The following is a 21,382-nucleotide window of genomic DNA, read 5'->3' as shown; positions in this document are numbered from 1 at the left end:
AGGGTCTTTGTCTGCACTTGTGTGTGTCTTTCTGTGCTTTCTGTCATCAGGGTGAAATGTACATACAGGAGCTTCTTGTTTGTCGTGTCGCTGTTTCTAAGTATTTCAGTTGCGTTCTTTAATGTACAATGTTTGCTGTGCAAACATTCATAGCATGCAGAATATTAAGCTGACCTTAATACTGAGTAATACTGAATAATATTCAGTTCCTGCTAACATCTCAAATCAGATATTGTTCATAACACACTGTTAATTTCAGTGTCACAATACTCCTAACCCTAAAGTGACTGATGGTGTGACTAGAATGATGCCTTTAAAAGTGGACTGGCACTGAACAGTTTGTGCTGGGAGGTAAGGTGTGGAGCAGAATAGTGTCAAAAATAAAGCATTGCATAATGGTATTTATAAAGTGACTACACATTTGGGATTTGTGCATAATTACACACAGATGCATACTTTCACAAACTTGAATCCATCTTAAAAAGAGACACCATCTGCCCTTAACTTTAACAGTTCTGCACATCCAGGACAATACTATTAATTTCCTGACTCAACACTGGATCGCCAAATTGCCGCTGTAATTGTCCGCAATTATAACCAGCTGCTAACAAATTCCCTTATAATGTACTGTATGATAAGGGATCCTTTCTAATCTCACCAAGTCCCCCATGCCTCTGGCCATGTAAATACGAGAGGTGCTCTGGTACCCCCTGGGCAAAACCGACCACAGTGCACTGGATGGTATTGTGCAGCTTTGATTCACAAAAGTATTGCTTTTAATTTTCACTCACTTTAAATTAAGAATGTTGAAATAATTGCTAAAAGGGTTTATTTAGAAATTAATTGACTGTTTACATTAAGAGTGTTAGTGGTAATTAAGGATCCAGGTAATCTCAGAAACGGACTGCTCTTAACCTAATTTTGAGATGTGCAAGTAATTTAATGCACTATAAAGAGAGCGAAGTGGGAAATGTCCCACACAGTGATCAACAGCTCTGTACTGACTTTGCCATAACAAAGTGGCAGCTCAAGTCTTAATGTGTCACTCAGTACAGTTATCCAACAGCTCAAGTTTAGCATAAGAATCTTTAAATAAGTAATACCGCTGCCTGAGTGTGTACAGTACACATAAATCTGAAAAGCACATAATAAAAGTTTGGTTTCTTACATTTGAAGCTATTTAAGGCAAAGCCCTGAAATTAAGTTCAGTGCGAGTGTGGATAAAGTACTTTGAAAAACTTCCTCAATCATCTGTAGGATTTAAGCATTACTGTATATCCTGTTTCTTAGCTTAGGCTGTCTAACAAACATGGAACTGGTCTTTGTTGATGTATGCTGTAGCTATATCCACATTTGTTTCTGGAGAAAGGCTATAGCCACTGTTGTGTATGGGGTGGTTTTCTTACATCACACACGAGGAGGCTCTGTGGGAGGAAAGCTAGTTAAAGCCAATCCCATTTATTTTACCAGGGACTATAGGCTTTTACTAAGAGATTAAAAAGGGTGGGGATATAAGCACGTTGCTATGTACTTTAGTCTTCTTCAGCTTCTTGACATACACTTCACCAAACGTTCAGAAATCTCATCCTTTCCTTCTTCCAGCCTATGAAGGGTTCTTCAGGGACCTGAGTCGTGCAGAGGATGCAGGAGCTTTGGAGTTTAGATTAAATTATGCACTGCCACTTCTCTTTCTTTTAGCTTTGTAAAACTTTGGTTAGCAGAGGACACTTTTAGCTTATATGAACAATGTCACAGTATGCAAACAGTAATATCTTTTAAGTAAATACATAACTAAAGCTAGTGCGGGAACCATCTGCTCATGGTTTATGCATGTACAATGTGGCTGACTGTGATGTTTATGTGTTAAGGAGGCCTGTGGGACATGGCATCTGCGCACAGCAAAACAGTGGCAGGCTAAAGCTCACTATACCAAACAGTATGCTGGATGTGCTTTATTATTGCTGCGTCATGACAGCCCAGGCAGAATATAATTATCATAAAGCAAATGAAGATTTGTTTTGCAGTGACAAATGACTGACTTTGTCGAATTCAGAGATAAAATATGAGGTACCTCTGTGAGGCAAAGCAAAGCTGTGTTTGCTTGAGCTGTTTGGTGATCTCATTTCCAGTTGTTATTGTTGTTTTGATACCCCTTTGGGATGCTGTGAGAGATTTATTTTACCAGCGTACACAGTGTTGGTTGCTCATAAGTTTCCCAATGACAGCTATGATAATATTGAGGCGGGCTGACTGAGATAAGAGAGAATTTCTTGGGAGCGTCCTAAGTAATTCTTTTTTGTCAACTGCACACAAACACATTTGTTTGTAGTTTGATTGACATATATGGCAGAAAAGTTCAACTGCAATTCATTCATTACTTTGACTGTTACTTGTGCATATCAGCAGTTGCTTTTCAGCTTGCTTGCTTGCTTGCTAGACACTGTTGGAATGCAGGGCGCCTCTTGTTTTCATATCCTCCAGCCTGATTGCTGCCTTGTAAAGGCTAGATATCATCAGTGACACTTGTATTAATCATACAACAGATAAGGATTCACTCCTCCAAAAAAAATAATTTTAATAACCACAACCAGACGGCTGGGTTTTAAAATCGAAAACCAATGAAGATGCTTAAAAATATAGGTATTGAATGCTCACTATGCACAATGACATCACATAAAAGCAGTAATAATTGTCATAAACACATAAAATCAAATTAAATTTCAAACCTGGACACACAGCACAGCTCTGAAAGCAGTGGTTGATAAACAAATGTATCTCTTGACTAGTATACAGCCCTGCCTGACAACTTGTGAAACAGGAAATGAACAGAAGCTGGGTTATATTTCACTATCAAGGTCTGTGGGCCCTTGAAGCCAGAGTATAGTGAACAATCGCCTGTGCACTTTGTGTTCTTATAAACAGTCATCATAGTGCATTCATTTGCATATTACTGAACAACTTAAACGACCTCTTTTAAGATATGGACCAATTTTGTAACCAGAATAACAGCAGGTTCACATACATTCATGCATTCATTAGGTAAATGTATATCAAAGTGATTATGTCAAGAACTTCTTGTTCATATTCTTGAATGTGTTAATTTGAACCATGTAGAGGCTAATACAATGGTAAATGCACCTGGAAAGAATGGAGTTGATAGTCAATTAGGGGCTCATTAGCTATCAGAGAGGAACAAGAGTCTGCAGGACTCCAGCCCTCGAGGCTTGGAATTGACTACCACTGCTGCAGAAACAAGCTTTAATAGTGTTTCTTAATATTCACTGAAACTTCTTTTCATTCACAGCAGTGTGGCTACAGAGCTCAAAGACTATCCTTTTAATAGCTTTTTGGTTATGTTGATGCACTCAAGTCTTCAGAGTATATTTTTCTGCTTTATTTTGAAATGACTGTCTAGAGTAACCTCATAAGACAGTTGGCTCAAAATTCTTCAGATTTAATTGTAAGCTGGTATTGTGTATTACCTTGTTCTAGTAAATGTAAGGCTCTGTTTCATTAAATATACTTTTAGTGCTCAAAATGTATTACTTGGCTTTGAGCGTACATCTACATTCCATCTTCTGTGACCACCCGAGGCAACAATATAACGTTTTTAATGGCTGATATTTTGACTAGTCATTGCAGAACAGGCACAGGTGTAGCATAACAGATAACAAATGATGGTTTGTCCCAGTGAAAAGTGAAAGTGCTTTCAGGCTGTATTTCTCCAGGCAAAATTTATTAGCTTGGTGTGGCAAACCGCAGGCAGCATAGGAAGTAGCGTGAGTAGGATTATGAGCATAAAATGAGCGAGCACGGCTAGCAGGTGAACAGCAGCACTCTAGAAAGCTGTAAAAATACAGCTTCTTATCAAACACTTCACTGTCTTGAGTTTCTGTCACTGTCCTTGCATTCACTTATCTCACTATGCAGTTATAAACAAGACTATAAACAAGCAGTATATCCTGAATTAGAGGTCAGTCATGCCCGCTCTCTCTAGCTCGTGTGACATTGAGGAACCTAGTGATTCCACAGGTCAAAGTTCAAGCTGAGCTCTGCAGGAAATGAAAAAGGCAGGTCAGGTTTCAACCGGAAGCGAATACATACCTCGTTCTGCATAGACAAAAATGGGGAGCAAAATCAGGCCTTGCTGTACTTTAAGCTGTTCCTCTGACCCAGCATGCACGATACCAGGGCCTGGAAACTGCAACCAAATAGAGTGAAGTTGTTTTCTGTGTGCTTTTCTTTGCATGTTAAAATGTCCGCTGTAAAAAAGGTCAATAGACATTCAGACGCCTTCCAATATGTCCCTGTTAAGTACTTAATCTACTAGAAATCCTCATCACGTCAAGACTACATATTGCGGGAGTAGGAAATGTAGATATCTCACTCATGGCTGTAGTCATATTTTCTGCCTCAGCAGCATCAGTCACACAATATTCTCATGAAGTTGTAGACTTTACAGTATGTGGGAGGAATCCTGAATTAAAATATGTACCTCAAATTTACGACCATGGTGAAAATATGAATTCTGTGGTGAACAAAGTCAGTCAACAGGATAAAGCACTGGGATTTAGTATTGGTCTTTCCTACATTTTAAATTGCATTGCTTGTTTAATATGAAAAGGCTGTTTGCTTTGCTCTGGGATGAGTGATTATTCTGTGCTGACAGGAGTACATAGTTGTTAAAAAAAATAACAGATGTCAAGTGATGTGACTGAGATGATGTGTGTAAGAAATCAGTTTCTTTTCTTTCCACAAAGGGATTTACAATTTGACTGGACATACAATCCTTTGTTCCCTCAGGCACATTGTAAACACAACTGACTGTGAAGTGTCTGCTGAGACAGAATGAAAGTAATTTGTTCGTCCATATATTTTCCATCGCTAGAAGCCATAATACCTGGCTGCAAAGCCAAATCTCTCCACCCTTGATCTTAATGCATTTGCCACCCTAAAGCACTAAATAAATGTAATTTTCATACACTGTATATATGATTTCCACAGAATGTGAACAGAAACCAGTGGCCTTGATGGAAAGACCCTCTTGCTTCCGCTTCCTCATATGTTTTGTATGTCACTCTGCTTGGCACTTAAGAGATGGAGCCATCTTTTAATGAGACCTGAATCTGATATTATCGCTATTAACTCAAGGATTATACTCACTCAAATCACATAAGCGAGGTAAAAAGGTGACATCTCTGGGTTATAAAATCATATTAACACATTTCTGTGGTTAGAGGGGCACATTAAAATGGGTAATTTAGCTTCAAATGAAGTCTGTGTGCAATAGTATCACATGGCATGGGTCTTCATTTCTTTTCCAATACCTTTTAGCTATTAGCTTTAAAGCCTGAAATGAGGTCTTCTGTTCAATTGCATTACACTGAAATGCATTCAGGGTTTTTTTCTGATGTTTACTGCTTAGAGTATCTGGTGAAATAACAGTAACACATTCATACATACACCACGATGGCTTCTTCATGTATGCATGGCCTTAGAGAACATTGATTTAGCTATTTGGAAATGCTTCTTCCTTCATCTCTATCTTTGTCTCTCGCGCACACAAACACACACACACACACACACGCACACGCATAAAAATGGACAGACTTGTGGTTGATTGTTAAGCATGTCACTAAGCATCGAGGCTTTGCACTCAGATGGGAGGAGATCAATACATGGTGTGCCTGTGAGATTCTTTATGTCTGAACAACAGTGGTGAGAGCGGAACAGAGGTGGTCATTGGATTTTCTGATCCATCTGCATCAACAGATACTCCATGAGATGGGTGCATAATAGATTTTGGCTGTTGATATTTTGCTTTGTTTGAAGTTTGTCGTTATATAAGTGCACAAAGGTTCAGACAAGGCCTTTCAAACCAATATTAAGTGCTCTGAAAGCCTGTAGTAAGCATCATCCACTTTTCATTTTCATTTCGCCTTGTCTGAAAGGTTGTTTCAGGGGGAAAAATATGTTCAGAACCAGGTTAAAGCAGTACTCATAATGAATAATGAGTTCTTTTGGGCTTGTGAAGTAACTAGACTGGTGAGATTTGCTGCATTGGGATAATTCAGTGTATCGTATGGCATAGAAAAATAGCATCTTTGTGGTGCTCATTATTACCACCTACATTGTATGCAGACTAAATCAAACATGGACGACTACTATCTGCAAATATTATTTCCTTTTGGGTCCAGAGTAAATGGAAAGAAACCTCCTAATAGTGAAATTATCATGCAAGAGCAGCTCATGTTGGCTGTTGAGAGTTCTTCACCTTTCATGTGTGTGTGTGTACATGTGTGTCAACAGTGTGTGTGTGTGTGTGTGTGTGTGTGTGTGTCTGTGTGTGTAAATGCATATGTAATTCAGTGAAAATGTTCAACCAAAGAGCATTGGCCTTTTTTTTTTTTTTTTTTTTTTTTTAAACCAGTGAAGCTCCCTGCTACAAGTATTTCTTTTTACAGGTACAATGATTATACGTTCTCTTATGGAATGCTTTGTAGTGTTTTAATCATTTATTTGCTCTCTTTATTCTGGTAGCTACTTTTTTTTAGGCAGTGGATTTTCCTTTGATGCCCATCAGATGGCAGTATTGACTTTTGAAATGCAACTGAACTGAAAGGGGCTTCATGCAACACTGAAACTTCATGATAATATCAAAAACATGGGCACATTTACTGAAAGATTATAAATGAAGATTTTGTAGTGGGCAGTAAGTGGTTAAACAAGACTCCCAGCTGTCATGTGGATAAATGGGAAAATCTTAGCAGTAATTTCTAACATTGAAAAACTGGTGGAGGGAGGTTTAGATTTTTATGGCATTGTTGAATCATTATTATTGCTGGATTTTTGAGAACATTGGCACTGACGCCTGAGTTTATTTAAAGCTATATTCGATGGTCTTTCACGAGATACCTCTGGCTTTGATATGAGGCCAACAGGGGGATCTGCTGTATGTGGCACTGGGTACTCAGACACCAAACTAAAGTGCACTTGCACATAGTTATGTCCAGATTATCTTACTTTAAATGAAGTTATTTTGCAATGACTCCATCACACTTGTAACTGAATAACCTACTTTGAATTCAGTGGCATTCATCAACTTTTAAAGAAAAAGGTTCTCATGTTGAGTATTTGGATTTCTTTTTTTTTCTTTTTTTGTTACTAGAATGTAAAATATATAGCCTTTCCGTGATCAGTGTTCATGCTATATGCTTCTGCACATGCTGCCCTAGTAGAAGTAGATTAGTTTTTTCAGTAAGGATATCAGCGCTGTCGTGTTGGTCAACATCACCCTGTTTTCTGTGAGGTAAATGAACATGATGGTGCAGTTTGTTCGATTCATGACAAGTTAAAGTCTTGGGACAAATGCTTTTGAAAGTCTTGATCGTGAATACCATTTTAAATCACATGTATACTTACTGTTCTTTGTCTCTTTGTCAGTGTGAGAGAAGAGCGAAATACTGTTGATTTGCAAAGTTTTTCTTGTTCAGCAGGTTTTTGTTTTTTTTGGTTGAGAAGCACTGGAAATGTTGACAGATGTTGCACAAAACCACATCCTCATTTGGCACATTCATTGCTTTCTCAAACCGAACCCTAATGATCCCCACATAACAGGAGCAGCAATATGTTTTCATGAGCTCGGATGCAATGATGAGGGACTAAATACCTCATTAAGTGCAGGCACAGTGAAAAAACATCCCATTACCTAATTATATCCTAATACCCTACCTAATAACTAAAATAACACAGATATGATTGGTAATGTTGATGAAATCTCTCTGGTTGTCTATCTGAATGTTATGATGAGTGCTGGATTAAAACTGTTGGTCATAATGACATGGTTAGACAAAAAGTTCAATTCCAAAAGTATTTTTCCTCTATGCAAATACAGAACAATCTTATTATTATCAACAGTTTTGTCAGGTATATATTGTGTGTTTTAAGTTTTTTGGGTTTTGCTCTTTCTCTTCAGGACGTTTTAAACAACCTGGGTTCCTCAGAGCTGGATGAAGATGATCTCATGTTAGACCTGGACCTCTCTGATGATCAGCGACATCGACACGGTAACTTTCTGGGCAAGTGCGTGGGGGAAACCATTAGAAGATACAGATGATACACCAGCTCACTTTTTTCTCTCTCAACTGTATAAAGCAAGCTGATTTTCTGCATCTGTTTAAATACTAATGTGCTGGTTTTCACTTTATGATTACTGTAGTACAATAGGTTTAAGGTTTAAGTCAAATACAGAATCAATGCTATCAGCAGCTGGGTCAAATACATGGCCTCTTTTTTTTTTGTTTTATATCCCTGACGTATTCCTTTCCTCTGTGCGTTGTTGTTCCTCTGAAAAGAAGCTGAGAGTTATTAAAAACTGAGCATTCAAATCTTGAGAGCATCTGTCACATACAAACTGTTGCCTTTCATCTATCTCTCCTTCTATTCAAGCGATGTCTGCTCATATTTTCTCATTGTCTCATTCTTTTTCCCTTCGTTCTTGCTTTTCCTCTCTTCACCCCCCTCTTCGCTTTCTTCCTCGCTCTCTCTCTTCCCCCTCTGTCTCCCTTTTACCTCATTAAGCCACCTCTATTCCATCACCTTAAAACATGAAACCAGTACTCTGCCTGGTTCTGTTAACATGTGACACAACTTTGATGTAGCTGCCTCATTTACAGCGATTTATCTCCTTTGTTGTTTTGGCATTTCAGTCACACTCCTCTTGACTTGCCTCATGGTTGAAAAGTGACTGTCAAAGGAGAATTATTGCTTGTGCTCTGCCACAGTTCAACATGGAGTGCCACACACCTCCTTTTATATGAGAAATAATTTAACTGAATGAGTGAGGTGGGTAGCTGTAACCACACCACATATTAATGTGTTGAGAGGGACCTAATACAATTTATCTGAACATTTTCATGTCTTAAGAAGGAATTCACTGTTCTCTTGTTGTGAGTAGATGTATGTGAAATGAAGTGATTGCGTGATTGCGTTTGCAAGCACTATTCTTATTTTATCATGGGCAAAGTTACAAGCTGTTGCATATACTGTCTGTATTGATTATGTTTCTGTTGAGCTCAGATCACAAATGTTCGCTTCATATTAACATACATCAAACTGCAAAGACTAAATATATACATTGACTCTGACAGTCGGTGGCTCATGAATAAAATGACTCAGCTCAGTAAACACAAGTTTAAAATGTGTTAATCTACATTTTTGTGCTTCACATTCCTCAGATACAGGGATTACATGCTTTACCGTAAAAATAGTACATTTACCCTCAGCTTGACTCTCATCATGTGTGTGAGCATGTCTAGTTTCGACTCTCATCTAACAGATCTCAGGGTCAAATTATATATAAATGCGAGGTTAGATCCGTCTATCTCCAGGCAATATTTGAGTCCCAGATGAACTCACGCTATATTACAGTTGCAGTCAAATAAAGTAAAATGCTCAGAAGCACTGTGGACTAAAGAATACAACAGTAGCCTCAGACCTCATAAACTGAATTTCCTGTGCTTATGGGAGCTGGAGAGGTTTGGGAGGGAGGGGTTTGAACTGAGTGCTCACACACCCACGCAAACACACACCCACACACATGCACACACACACACACACAAATTTAAAACCTCTCTTACGGCTATGGATGATGCAGAGCTAAAGGAGGCACAATCATTAATATACACACTAACACACAAGTGTGCATGCTCAGTCATTAGACCTAATGGTTTGCAGACTGTTGCATGAAATTAAAGGTTTGATGAATTGTTCTCATAAAGTCAAGGGACTAAGACTTTGTACCGGAGATGGAAGAGTAAGGTTCTTCCACACAGAGAAATAAGGGACAAATTTAAATACATACACTTACACACACACACCTGTACACACACATTCAGGCAGTATACACAAAGTAGATGGACCAGATACATGCAAACGTACTTATAAAGATGTACAGGCGCATGCAGACACAAACAGACACACGCAACTGGACACACACCCATGCTACGCACCCGCACACTCTCACTAGCACGCCTTAACTTTACCTCTCTCAGGTGGCTTGTTGAAGCCTTTATTAAAAAGCAAGCAGTTCACAGCAAATTTACGGCCAACAGTGTTCATCTTCAGGGCTCTGTGTTCCAGGCGCAACTGTGACTCATGCCCTGTGGAATCAGACAGGGACAAAAAGAGAGACTGTAGACCTTTAAAAGACATGAAGAAATGCCAAATGTTGGCTTCACCACCAACTTTTATTCCAAACTCTCTTACACTCCTCTGTCAAATGTGCTATTAAAAGCAGTCATATCGTCATTTTTTTAAACAACTGAATGCATCATCATTACTCAAACCCATCAATACTGAATTTTAATAAGCTACTTTGTGACATGACTTTTGTTTTATACATCGTTCAAGTGACAACTGCAATTAGGATATCAACTATCAACTTTTGTTTTGGGTGCACAGTGTCCAGAGAAGACTCCAGTCAGTCCCTGGCCTCCTGTCTCAATCTGCTCCCCTCCCCCATGGATCCATCAGGAGATCGCATCCCGGGCAAAGAAAACAATCAGAGGTAAATGTAAAAATTACGCGTGTATGTGTCTGTGTGTGTGTATTTGTGTATATATGGGCAAGACATTAAAGAACTACAATCACTTGCAGAAAAGACTGGAGAAAAATGGCCTGTCAGCATTAGCTGCCCTAAAACAGGATTCACTGACATACAATTGGAGCATATGAATGGCTCAAGGATCTGTTTTGATGCACTTACCCTCTTGGCCATAGGGGCAGTCCTCCTCTGTACAGTATATCTTAATAACATTACAGCTACAATAGAGCTTTTTTTTTTTACACCACACACACACACACACACACACACACACACACACTACCTTGCCATTTGACAGAAAAAGAGGGAAAGGGTTATTGTCAGTTCTTTGAATTGCTGATATTGAATGTTCTCTATAAATGCATAAAATATCTAATGTTGGTCTCTCCCTTGGAGATGAAATTAGACTCTAGCTCAGAAAGACGAAGGGTAAATACATAAATAAGTTCTCTTCGAATGAATATGCAAGCTGTCTTTCTGTTCTCCTCTGTGTCCCAGTAGCCGGTGGCTGAAAGGCAACACTTTCTGTTTGTGTGTTCGAGTGCCAATGCTAAGGATGGTTCCATATCTGATTCGGCCACTTGTTTCTTCTCTACACTGACAAAGCAGGATAGGTCTGGATAGGCACACACATCTGCACAAAGATGCATAAACGTAAACACACACTCAGGAGCTCTGTGGATAAGGCTTATTTGGTATTATGCAGTCAGCGTGTAATATAAATGAGTTGTATTACAGTAGTATCATCCGGTGATGTGTCTCACAAGCCAGCAGATCATTATTACTTTACCTTCAGTTCTCCTCTTTCTACTCCCTGGTCGAATTCATTTCATTTCTGCTTGCACCCATTGAGTAAAGTTTGTGTCTATCCATGTACTCCCCTCAATAAACTGGCTATGATCTACTTTGTTTGCAGACACATTGAGGGTCAACTTGTGTGGGCGGTTTTGAAGTAGAGGTTGAAGGATTTACACTACACCATTGAGACACTGGACTCGGCCTTGGCTTCTTTTTTTCTCTTTCAATGTTTCACCGAATAGAGAGACATTTTCTGTGTCTAGACAGTGTCAGTGAATCAGGCAAGTTGGGAGTCAACCTTTTCAACCCATCCAAGGTTTGTGTCAGACCGTTCATTGGTTGTTTCATTTAAACTGACTTTTCCACTTGTCTTTGAAAGCATTAGAAGACCGTTCATGTCCACATACACACACACACTCACACTCTCACACACACACACACACACACACACACACACACACAAATATGCATTATTGCATTGCATTGCATTATTCCTCTCTGTATACAAGGTCAAGGCTAAAATGTCTTTTGTCTGAAACCACTTTTATTCTATTTGATTGAGTTTGCCTGGACTGCAGCTTCGCAGTTCTAGAAATGCCATAATATGAGGAGACAGCTCCATCCCTTTCAATCAAATTAGAGACAGTGAATTATAATAGTATCCTTGTAGCGGATCAAGGGGTTGAATGAATGAATGAATGAATGGATGGATGAAGGAATAGTGTCTGAGTTGTATAGCTATAAATGCTCAAACCTCTTTGTAGTGCTACTCTGAGATGACCCATAATATTTAGACTTATTTTTAACCAAAACTCAAAGCCATGCCAGTGGCTTTGTGAGACTGTACTTGGGCTTTGAGCTAAATGGTTCTGTCAGCACACTTACATGCTCGCAATGATAATGCTGAATCTGTGATCTGAATTGTGACCTGATGAAGGCCCTAAATACAGTGTTTGTGTACGACCAAAGTTGTTACTATTAATCCTGTGGGGGACATGACCCTGTGTACCAAATTTAAATCTAATAGTTGATACGTTGGAGTATTTCAGTCTGGACCAGAGTGGTGGACCAACTCACCAGCGCACTGACATTTCCATCCTCACAGCCATGCTGCTAGTGTCCATCCATCCATCCATTTTCTTCCGCTTATCCGGGGCCGGGTCGCAGGGGCAGCAGTCTAAGCAGGGATGCCCAGACTTCCCTCTCCCCAGACACTTCCTCCAGCTCTTCCGGGAGGACCCCGAGGCGTTCCCAGGCCAGCCGAGCGACATAGTCCCTCCAGCGTGTCCTGGATCTTCCCTGGGGCCTCTTCCCTGGGCCTCTTCCCGGTGGGGCATGCCCAGAACACCCTCCCAGGAAGGCGTCCAGGAGGCATCCAGTAAAGATGCCCGAGCCACCTCAGTTGGCCCCTCTCAATGTGGAGGAGCAGCGGCTCTACTCTGAGCTCCTCCTGAGCTCTTCACCCTATCTCTAAGGGAGCACCCTGCCACCCTGCGGAGGAAACTCATTTCAGCTGCTTGTATCTGAGATCCTGTTCTTTCGGTCATGACCCAAATCTTCTTGACCATAGGTGAGGGTAGGAACGTAGATTGTCCGGTCAATGGAGAGCTTTGCCTCTCGGCTCAGCTCCTTCACCACGACGGACCGGTACAACGACCGCATTACTGCTGCCGCCGCACAGATCCACCTGTCAATCTCACGCTCCATCCTTTCCTCACTTGTGAACAAGACCCCAGGATACTTGAACTCCTTCACTTGAGGCAGGAGCTCTCCTTCAACCCAGAGGGGGCAAGCCACCCTTTTCAGGTTGAGAACCATGGTCTCGGACTTGGAGGTGCTGATTCTCATCCCAGCTGCTTCGCACTCGGCTGCAAATCGCCCCAACACACGCTGGAGGTCCTGGTTCGAAGAAGCCAACAGGACAACATCATCCGCAAAAAGCAGAGATGAGATCATGTGGAGATGAGATCCAAACCAGACTCCCTCCGGCCCTTGGCTGCACCTAGAAATTCTGTCCATAAAAATAATGAACAGAACCGGTGACAAAGGGCAGCCCTGCCAGAGTCCAACATGCACTGGGAACAAGTCTGACTTACTGCCGGCAATGCGAACCAAGCTCCTGCTCCGGTCATACAGAGACCAGACGGCAGTAAAGGGCCCCGGACTCCATACTCCCGAAGCACCTCCAACAGAATGCCACGAGGGACATGGTCGAATGCATTCTTGAAGTCCACAAAGCACATGTGGACTGGTTGGGCAAAAAGATATGCAGTAAATTCTCATCTCAATGACCTAATTAGTTCCTCTTTTATGTGCCACCTGTATCACAACCCAACAGTTTGCACTTAAGTGCGTGCGTGCGTGCGTGCGTGCTACTGTTAGTGAGACAGTGATATGATACAGTGGGCTTAGGAGGAAGAGTTTGTTCAGTTAACCTCTCCACAGCAAGGGAGCAGTTTTTGTAGCTGAAGTGCAGAGCAGCAGACTAACCTCAGTAAACACAAAAAAAGACTGGATGGAAAGTGCAGCTATACTAAGAAAAAGAAGACAAATCACACCATTGAGGCATAGACAGACTTTCAGACTCTTGTTTCTTTTGATTTCAAAGTGGGGAAAAAAAGCCCAGAGTTGTGAATCCATGCCAGTGTTCAACATGTTTTGATCCATTTTGACTCCGAAAACATTGCGACGGGTCACATAATGGAGCCAGGTCTAAGTTTCTTACCCTGATGAACACGTAGCTGCTGGCAGGGGTTAATTTCCCAGTGTGTTAGCTCAACATCCTCACTGATTTTTCCTTACATAACACTTTCAGACAGATTGGACTGAAAAATGGGTAAAGTCTGAGTGAATAAGTTCAGATTGGGGAGGGGAAAGAGCACAAAATGTGTTTGCCCAGGGCTTGCTCTTTCTCCCTCACTGTCTTTCTTTCTCTCTCCGTCTCTCTTGCTCTTTGTCTCAGGTTCCACATTCCCTCGAGGGGACATTGATTTGCTGGAGGCAAAGCAAGCTCCCTTCTGTTCACACACAAGAAAACACAAATACACACACACACACACACACACACACACACACACACACACACACACATACACATGCACATGTAAATAGACACACACCTGTCAGTCAGTCAGCCTGTCCAGAGAGAGTATCAGCTGCAGGATACTGCTGGCTGCCTGACAGGCTGCACACAACATCTGCTAAACACACGCACGCACGTGGGCACACACACACACAGACACAAACACACGCAAGCACGCATGCACGCATGCACGCATGCACGCATGCACACACACACACAGTCTTGCATGCACACCTCCTCTTTGATGTATGACAGTTGGATGATATTGATGGCAGGCATTTAAATCGCTGTTTATTACTGTGTGTTTATTACTTTGTAAGCATTCATAACCACAATAACAAAGCTATAGCAGTCAAAGGTATGAGCTAAATATTTATCATGGGTGTGTTTTGGCCGTAATTTGAATTAAACCAATCAGAGTGTCATTTCGCATTCCCTTTAAAAGCCAGGTGTGCCTGCACCTGGATCATTGCTGTTTAAATGGCGGATTCTGCAAGATGCTGCTGGAATCAGATCTGCTCCTGCACAAAGTGAAAGTAGACCATTTATGGGAGCAGCAGGAATCCACCAAAGTTCCCTGAGGTATTCAGCTAGTAAGATCTTGGGAGGATCTTACTACCTGCATAATGGCCTCATTGAATAGCAGTAAAATACTGTGCCATTGACTTAATTGGTAGAATGGATTGGATTTATATAGAGGTTTTTTTTAGTCTACTGACTGGTCAACCGTTTACAACTCTGGCCACACATGCCACGCCTGTTCACACACTGATAGCACAGCCAGCAGGAGCAATTTGGGGTTCAGCGTCTTGCCCAAGGACACTTCAACATGCAGGAGGAGTTGGGATAGAACCACCGACCCTCTGATTAGTGGACAACCCACCCTACCCACAGAGCCATAGCAGGCCCTTTAGACCAGGTTCTTAATGGCCAATGGTGCAGTCGCTTTCTGCTCCCTCCTGATAACAATGCACCAACAATGCACGTAACCACATCCCATTTCAACACCAACATGCCGATGTGCGCACAGGTGGGCGTGAGCACATTTGCTACTTACACAACATGTGTGCTTGGCATGAAAATCTCATCTGCGTTCGTTGGAAACCAGCCATGACACGTGACTAGAAATATGTCCACCACAAAGGTTTTGTTGAAAAGCAATTAAAGAAAGAGGAAGAAGGGGTTTTAGAATAAGTCAGATTTGGGTCAGGTTGATTTTAGCTGAGAGTAGTGCAGTGTTGTTCTCGAATGAACTTGTAACACAGCAGCTTCATTTGCTATTCTCTAATGCTTGCATTTCATATTTAGATGCTGAAAGAACCAAATTAATGAAGGCATACAGGGTAACATATTGACATAATGTAGATGAGCCAAAAATATTTAAAAATATAGCACGATGAGTATTTTATTTTAATGTGCTGTGTTACATAAAGCCCTCTTTGGTGTGTTAAGCTGTTTTGCCAGTTGCAGTACTTTAGATGATATTGCCCATATTCACTATATGACAATAAGACACTAATGAGTGTGCCTAAGTGCCTTTTGGTTGGTGGAAAAGGGGGCGGAGGGTACATTAGTCCAGTGACTACTGAATATTTGTCTGTGTGATGTATCTTCATACCTGCTTTGTGTTAAGATAGCGACGTAAAGACTTTCTAGACCTGTGCTAAAAGTGACCTTGTATAACTTCTGTTATGATTTGCCGCTATATAAATAAAATTGACTTGACTTCTCCCTCGTCTCTCCTATAGAAAAAGACACAGAGGAAATTAAATCTTGACAGTTGGGATATAGCTTGCCTGTTTCTATGGTAACGGCGGTCTGCCTGTTGAGTGCTTCTCTTCCCTTCCTCTTTTCTTTTCCCTTTTCTCTTTTCACTGCCGTTGATTACCCTGCAGAAGACAAACAGTCTGAGGAGAGGACATGCAAACACTCAAGAGGTGTCCTTGTCTGTCAATGCGCAGGTAGAAGGACTGAAAGTCTCAATCCCCATATAGCTCTAACATTCACCTGTTCTTGCATTGGCATCTTAGGACTTGCTAGAAAAATGTCAACATTTATGGACAGATCCCAGTCCTCTCCACTGACAACTTAATTAAAGATGACTTCAGAGTTAACATTTTGTTTCTCCTGTTTATATTCCCCAAAATGCACAAGGTGTGTTTTCGATATCACACTGCCGGGACTTTCGTTTAACAGGCTGCCGAGTCATAATAAGTATACTACCTAAAAGCTGTGAATGTCTTCCTACTACATGCCTTAAGCTATACAGAGTCACTTCTGCAATCATTGTACACGGAGTGACCATCTTTTGTAGTTTGGGGGTTTAATGTCTTTCCTGTTTTTGTTTTTTATGTGTGTCCATTAGGATGTAAGAGAAGAGGAGCAGTTGAAACAGAATTAGCTGGGTCTTGTTAATTAAATGTAGCATATATTGCAACCGAGAGGGGAGTATAAGAAAGACTGTACTTGTACTTGTGCAGCTAGGCAGCACTGAGCAGCAAAGAGAAGTGTAGAGAAGGCCTCTGCTTGTTCTCTGTCTTCTTCTCTATCTTAGAAAAGACACCCCCCTCTCACATTTGCTTTGATATGGCACATAGTGATGTACTCTCAGTCGGGCCTGAAGTCTCCCATCGAGACTTGTAATCCGTGATTATATAGAATTTGCTCACATACACACATAAACAGAGGAACAAATTTGTTTAATGTTAATATGATTCATGAAGTATATCAGCCAAGTCGTTCCCTAATCCCACCTGACTTAATATAGTCAGCAAAAATAACACACACACACATCTCCTCCTACAGTAAGCCATCTACTTACAAACATTCACTCACATGCACACATGCACTTTTATAAAAATAGACAAGCATAAAGAATCCAGCTGAGCCTTGGAGTGGAGCTGGGGACAGATAAATGCACTGCAGCATGATTTTCAGACACACACAGCATACATTGGGAGTTGGAGGGAACACAGAGTCGATCCCCCTCCCTCTCTGTTCAGTTTTGCTGGTATATAATGGTGTGGAATTTGTTAATCCAACAAGCAGTGACAAAACTTAGTCTTTTATCTTGTGTTAATCTGTGTTTTTTGGACTTTTTTACAATGCATGTGAAAGAAGATTTGTTATTTTGTTCCCGACACATTCTTTTTAAGGAGATGGCTTTGTTTGTTCTCACACTCCGTGCCCACAGATTACTTGTACTAGCTGAGCATCACGCTCTTCAGAAGTCTCTGAGGAAAAGATATGGCTATATGCACTGACGTTTTTAATTTTCAGACCAGCCTAATAGGCTAAACATAAAAATCTTGTAGTGTGCGTCTTTTGTCATGCTGTAGCCCATTGCTGTTGTTTAGCTTCTAATTTTCATTACTCTGTTGGGCTTATTAAATGTTCAACACAGGGAGACTAATTAGTGTTGGCTTCCGGGTTTTTCCCTCTTGCTTTGAGTCAGAACTTGCGGTTCTGATTTGTAACGCAGAGGAAAACATCAGATTGGCAATGAATAAGTCATTTCTTCGCTTTCCATTACTTTGTGGTCTATCCAGGAATGAAAGCAATTATTTAAGTGGTATTCGCTGTTTCTCGTTTGTTAAGAGATGACATGAGTGTTTTATCTGCCTGAACTTCGATGTGCGCAGGTTTTGGAGGATATTTGAATAACAAAGACAGGGGCACTCTTTTTTTGGCTCTTCATGCATTGCCAGCCTCTCATCTCTTTTTGTTCTGGACTTTAGCATACCGTATGTAGATTTTGTTGATATTGTAGAGATTAGAGGAAAATGTGCAGCAAAATGCTAAAATGTTTATTCTGCAGTAATACATTCAAATGTTGTTGTGTTTGAAACGCATTCCTTAAATTACTGACAACAAAAGCATGCACTGGTTACTGGTTACTAATATAATTGTATGTATATAATTGTATATGTATTGTAGTCGTATTCATGTTTGGGCTTAGTTGCTGTCTGTGCTGTAGCAGCTAGCAGTTCATAATAGATGAGCACTATTTTCTTTATTTTAAACATAATCTTAGTCATTCTGTTTTCTTTTTTAATTTGTTTCATTCAACCCTGTCACTCACTGTTAAGTACGTGGCAGTTTGAAAAGGAGCTTTTGAGGATGCACAGTATGCTTTTACACTTTCTTTACGAGAGTTAGATAATATCACTCTCATATGTGCACCAAGTGGAGCGATGTTTATCGTAGCTCAGCATAAAGACTAGAAGCAGGGAGAGACAGCTAGCCTAGCTCAGAGCAGAAGTATAAAGACAATAATTTGTGATTCAGGGGGGAGTGATGTGCTGTAACTGTTTCTTGGCAAACAACAGCTGGATGCAGCGACTGTGCACAGCATCCTTAAGGCTTGTCGTGACAATGATGTTGCCAGGTTTGGTACCATTTTGCCTGTTCAGAGACTAAAACTAAAACCTGTGCTCACTGATCATATCTGGCAACCCACGCTGTAGCAGGAGATGCGAGACAGAAGTGCCGGATGGATGGATAAACTTTTGTTTATGAAGAAACAGTTATAGCACTCCACTGAAAACCACACAGTACTGTTTTTGCATTTCTGTTTTGTGTGCAGATCAAACAAAAGAGATACAATGTGTTAATTGAGCTTTAGAGGTACCGTGGGCGTATTTTTGAACTTCGACAGAGACAGAGCTGTTTTCCCAGCACTGGTAAACTTGGCTTTGCACACTAAGGATACAGTAAATTATATGTAGAATACTCTATCAAAGCAAGATTCCACTTACTGTCTTTGTAGCCTTCTGTATGCATAATACCTAATTAGGCAACTAGTGTCTTAATTTGAATAAACAATTTATTTGCATCTTCATATCTTGCTTACCAGCATCCCTCTATACATGACTATACAACATATATTTGTATTGCCATGGAAACCACTTGATGACAAGCACACAATATCCTGGATTAAAGAAGCTTATTCCTGGTGCCTTGGCATATTTCCATTTCATTTAATCATAATCAGAGTTTATGCAGGTGATTATGAACAGGAAATTTTGTTTGTGTGCACCAACTCAAAAAACATGAAGGTTAAAAGATGCAGAATTAATAAGGGGATATTGGTTAACGTATTTAGAATTGCTGTCAATGAGAATATGAAGTGTGAGACTTTGACATGGATCTGACCTGAGTGCAGATTACGAATACAGGGTTGACGTCATGTTAATCATCTGTTCCTTGCTATGACTCAGCAAGGGAGCTTTTCTTCATCGGTGCTGTTATTTTGTCATGGTGCTGAAAACAATGCCACTACAAAATAACAACAAATCAGAATTATGACTCATCTTAAACAATATATTTGGCTCTCTGAAAGGAAATTAGGCAGTCTGACAGTGACTAGAGGAAATGAGACAAAAAGGAGAGAGAGAACATTTTCATTTATTTTGATGCCGTTGATGTTGTTACAGACCATGCTCATAAAACATTAGCCAACACTCTGCTTGTCCACTTACCGTACACATACCCTAGACTGGGAATTTGCAGCTTCAGTGTACTTCTCCTCAATGTTACTACAGAAACCTACATTTATAATGCATAGTATAACAATGTGACCTCTGCGTCTCACTGTTGGATCAACAGTATAATCTTATCTACTCACAACTGTGATACATATTAGCAACCTAAGGTGAAAATACTGTACAGTATCATTGCTGATATATTTCTAATAAGTCTCACCTCAGCTTTTGCACTTTTAACTTCTTGTAGCTGCAGGGTCAGGTAAAATATAATGAGGCTGAGGTTTCCTGAATAAACACAACCACAACACATTATAACGTAATTGAAATTCTGATCGTTTATTATCGTGGCGTTAGAATAACTAGCGTAAAATTATCATGTCCTTAAGTCATGAATAGAATAGATGAACATTAATATGCACTCCAAACAATGATTCCCTTTGGGTGGAGAATTTGCATTTTTTAACATGGATTTGTTTTTTTGAGCTTGTAAAGAAAAAAAAATCAGCCTCAGTCAACCAGTGGTTGCTTTTATGATCTATTGTCACCTTTGGCAGTCATGCTTTATTTTTTGCCCATTCTTATTATTGAGAATTGCAAAAAGGCACAGATACTCTGAAATCAGTGGAATAAACACTAGTATCATTAAATAACAGTAGCAGAAAGCCTGCAGTGTTTACACAAAAATGTATAGAGTAGCATGTCTCAGATTTCCTGGGGCAGTCACTTTTGTTCATGGTCTTTGTGAAATAATTGCAGGGTTTTTGTGCTAAAAAGTGAGAATGTTCTACTTTAGTGGAAGATTGCTTTAAGGCTTTCACACAGGATAAAATTTTGGGCAATGTGGCTTAGCAGTGTTCTCCTAAATAGGAAAATGTAATGTGACACATGGGACAAGTATTAAATAGATCTCTCCAAGCAACAAGAAGTTTTGATAGTAATTAGTTTGCTCTGATAACTCCAGATGGTTGCTCCCCCACAAAAGCTAGTGTGGTGGGTCTTAGCCCCTTTGTATGGGGTTAGCATTATGATACTCACAGAGGTCAAGGCAGTGGACAAGTGGACAGTAGTCTCAGAAGATAGTACATACAAAGTCAGCGAGAGAAAATTTGAGTGAGAGGCAGGAGTAGAGCAACGCTTGAAGAAAGAGGAAGGCGGTACAAATTTCTTCCAAAACAAGTGCAGAATCAGAGTGCAGAGTGCAAAGGAAAGCAGAAAGGGCAATTAGGTTAATCAGAAAGTTACCCCTGCCATATTACATTTGTTTTATATTCCCTCCCTTTCTGTGTCTGAAGACCTGAATTCACCATTAGATTCACTGCCTGGAGCTTGGCTTGTGCTCACTCTTTAGTCACAGATGCACTTTATGTCGGAGATGAGTTTAATGGCAGCATTAAACATCCGTAGCCTCAGGTG

General features: G+C 40.4%; 1 protein-coding gene across 2 annotated transcripts in view; it reads left to right on the top strand.

Moving 5' to 3' along the window:
* The window catches only part of ccser1 (coiled-coil serine-rich protein 1), a 119,150-nt gene that overhangs the window by 13,126 nt on the left and 84,642 nt on the right, over positions 1–21,382 (top strand). For both annotated transcript variants that reach the window (XM_041937733.1, XM_041937732.1), the window contains exons 5-6: positions 7,976–8,066; positions 10,462–10,567. In XM_041937733.1, the coding sequence (XP_041793667.1) occupies positions 7,976–8,066; positions 10,462–10,567 (197 nt within the window). The remainder of the gene's footprint in view (positions 1–7,975; positions 8,067–10,461; positions 10,568–21,382) is intronic.

Source organism: Chelmon rostratus, chromosome 5 (genome assembly GCF_017976325.1).
Source record: "Chelmon rostratus isolate fCheRos1 chromosome 5, fCheRos1.pri, whole genome shotgun sequence".
Classification (NCBI taxonomy): domain Eukaryota; kingdom Metazoa; phylum Chordata; class Actinopteri; order Chaetodontiformes; family Chaetodontidae; genus Chelmon; species Chelmon rostratus.
The sequence above is the reverse complement of the archived record's forward strand: the minus strand, read 5'-3'. Positions and strand labels throughout refer to the sequence as shown.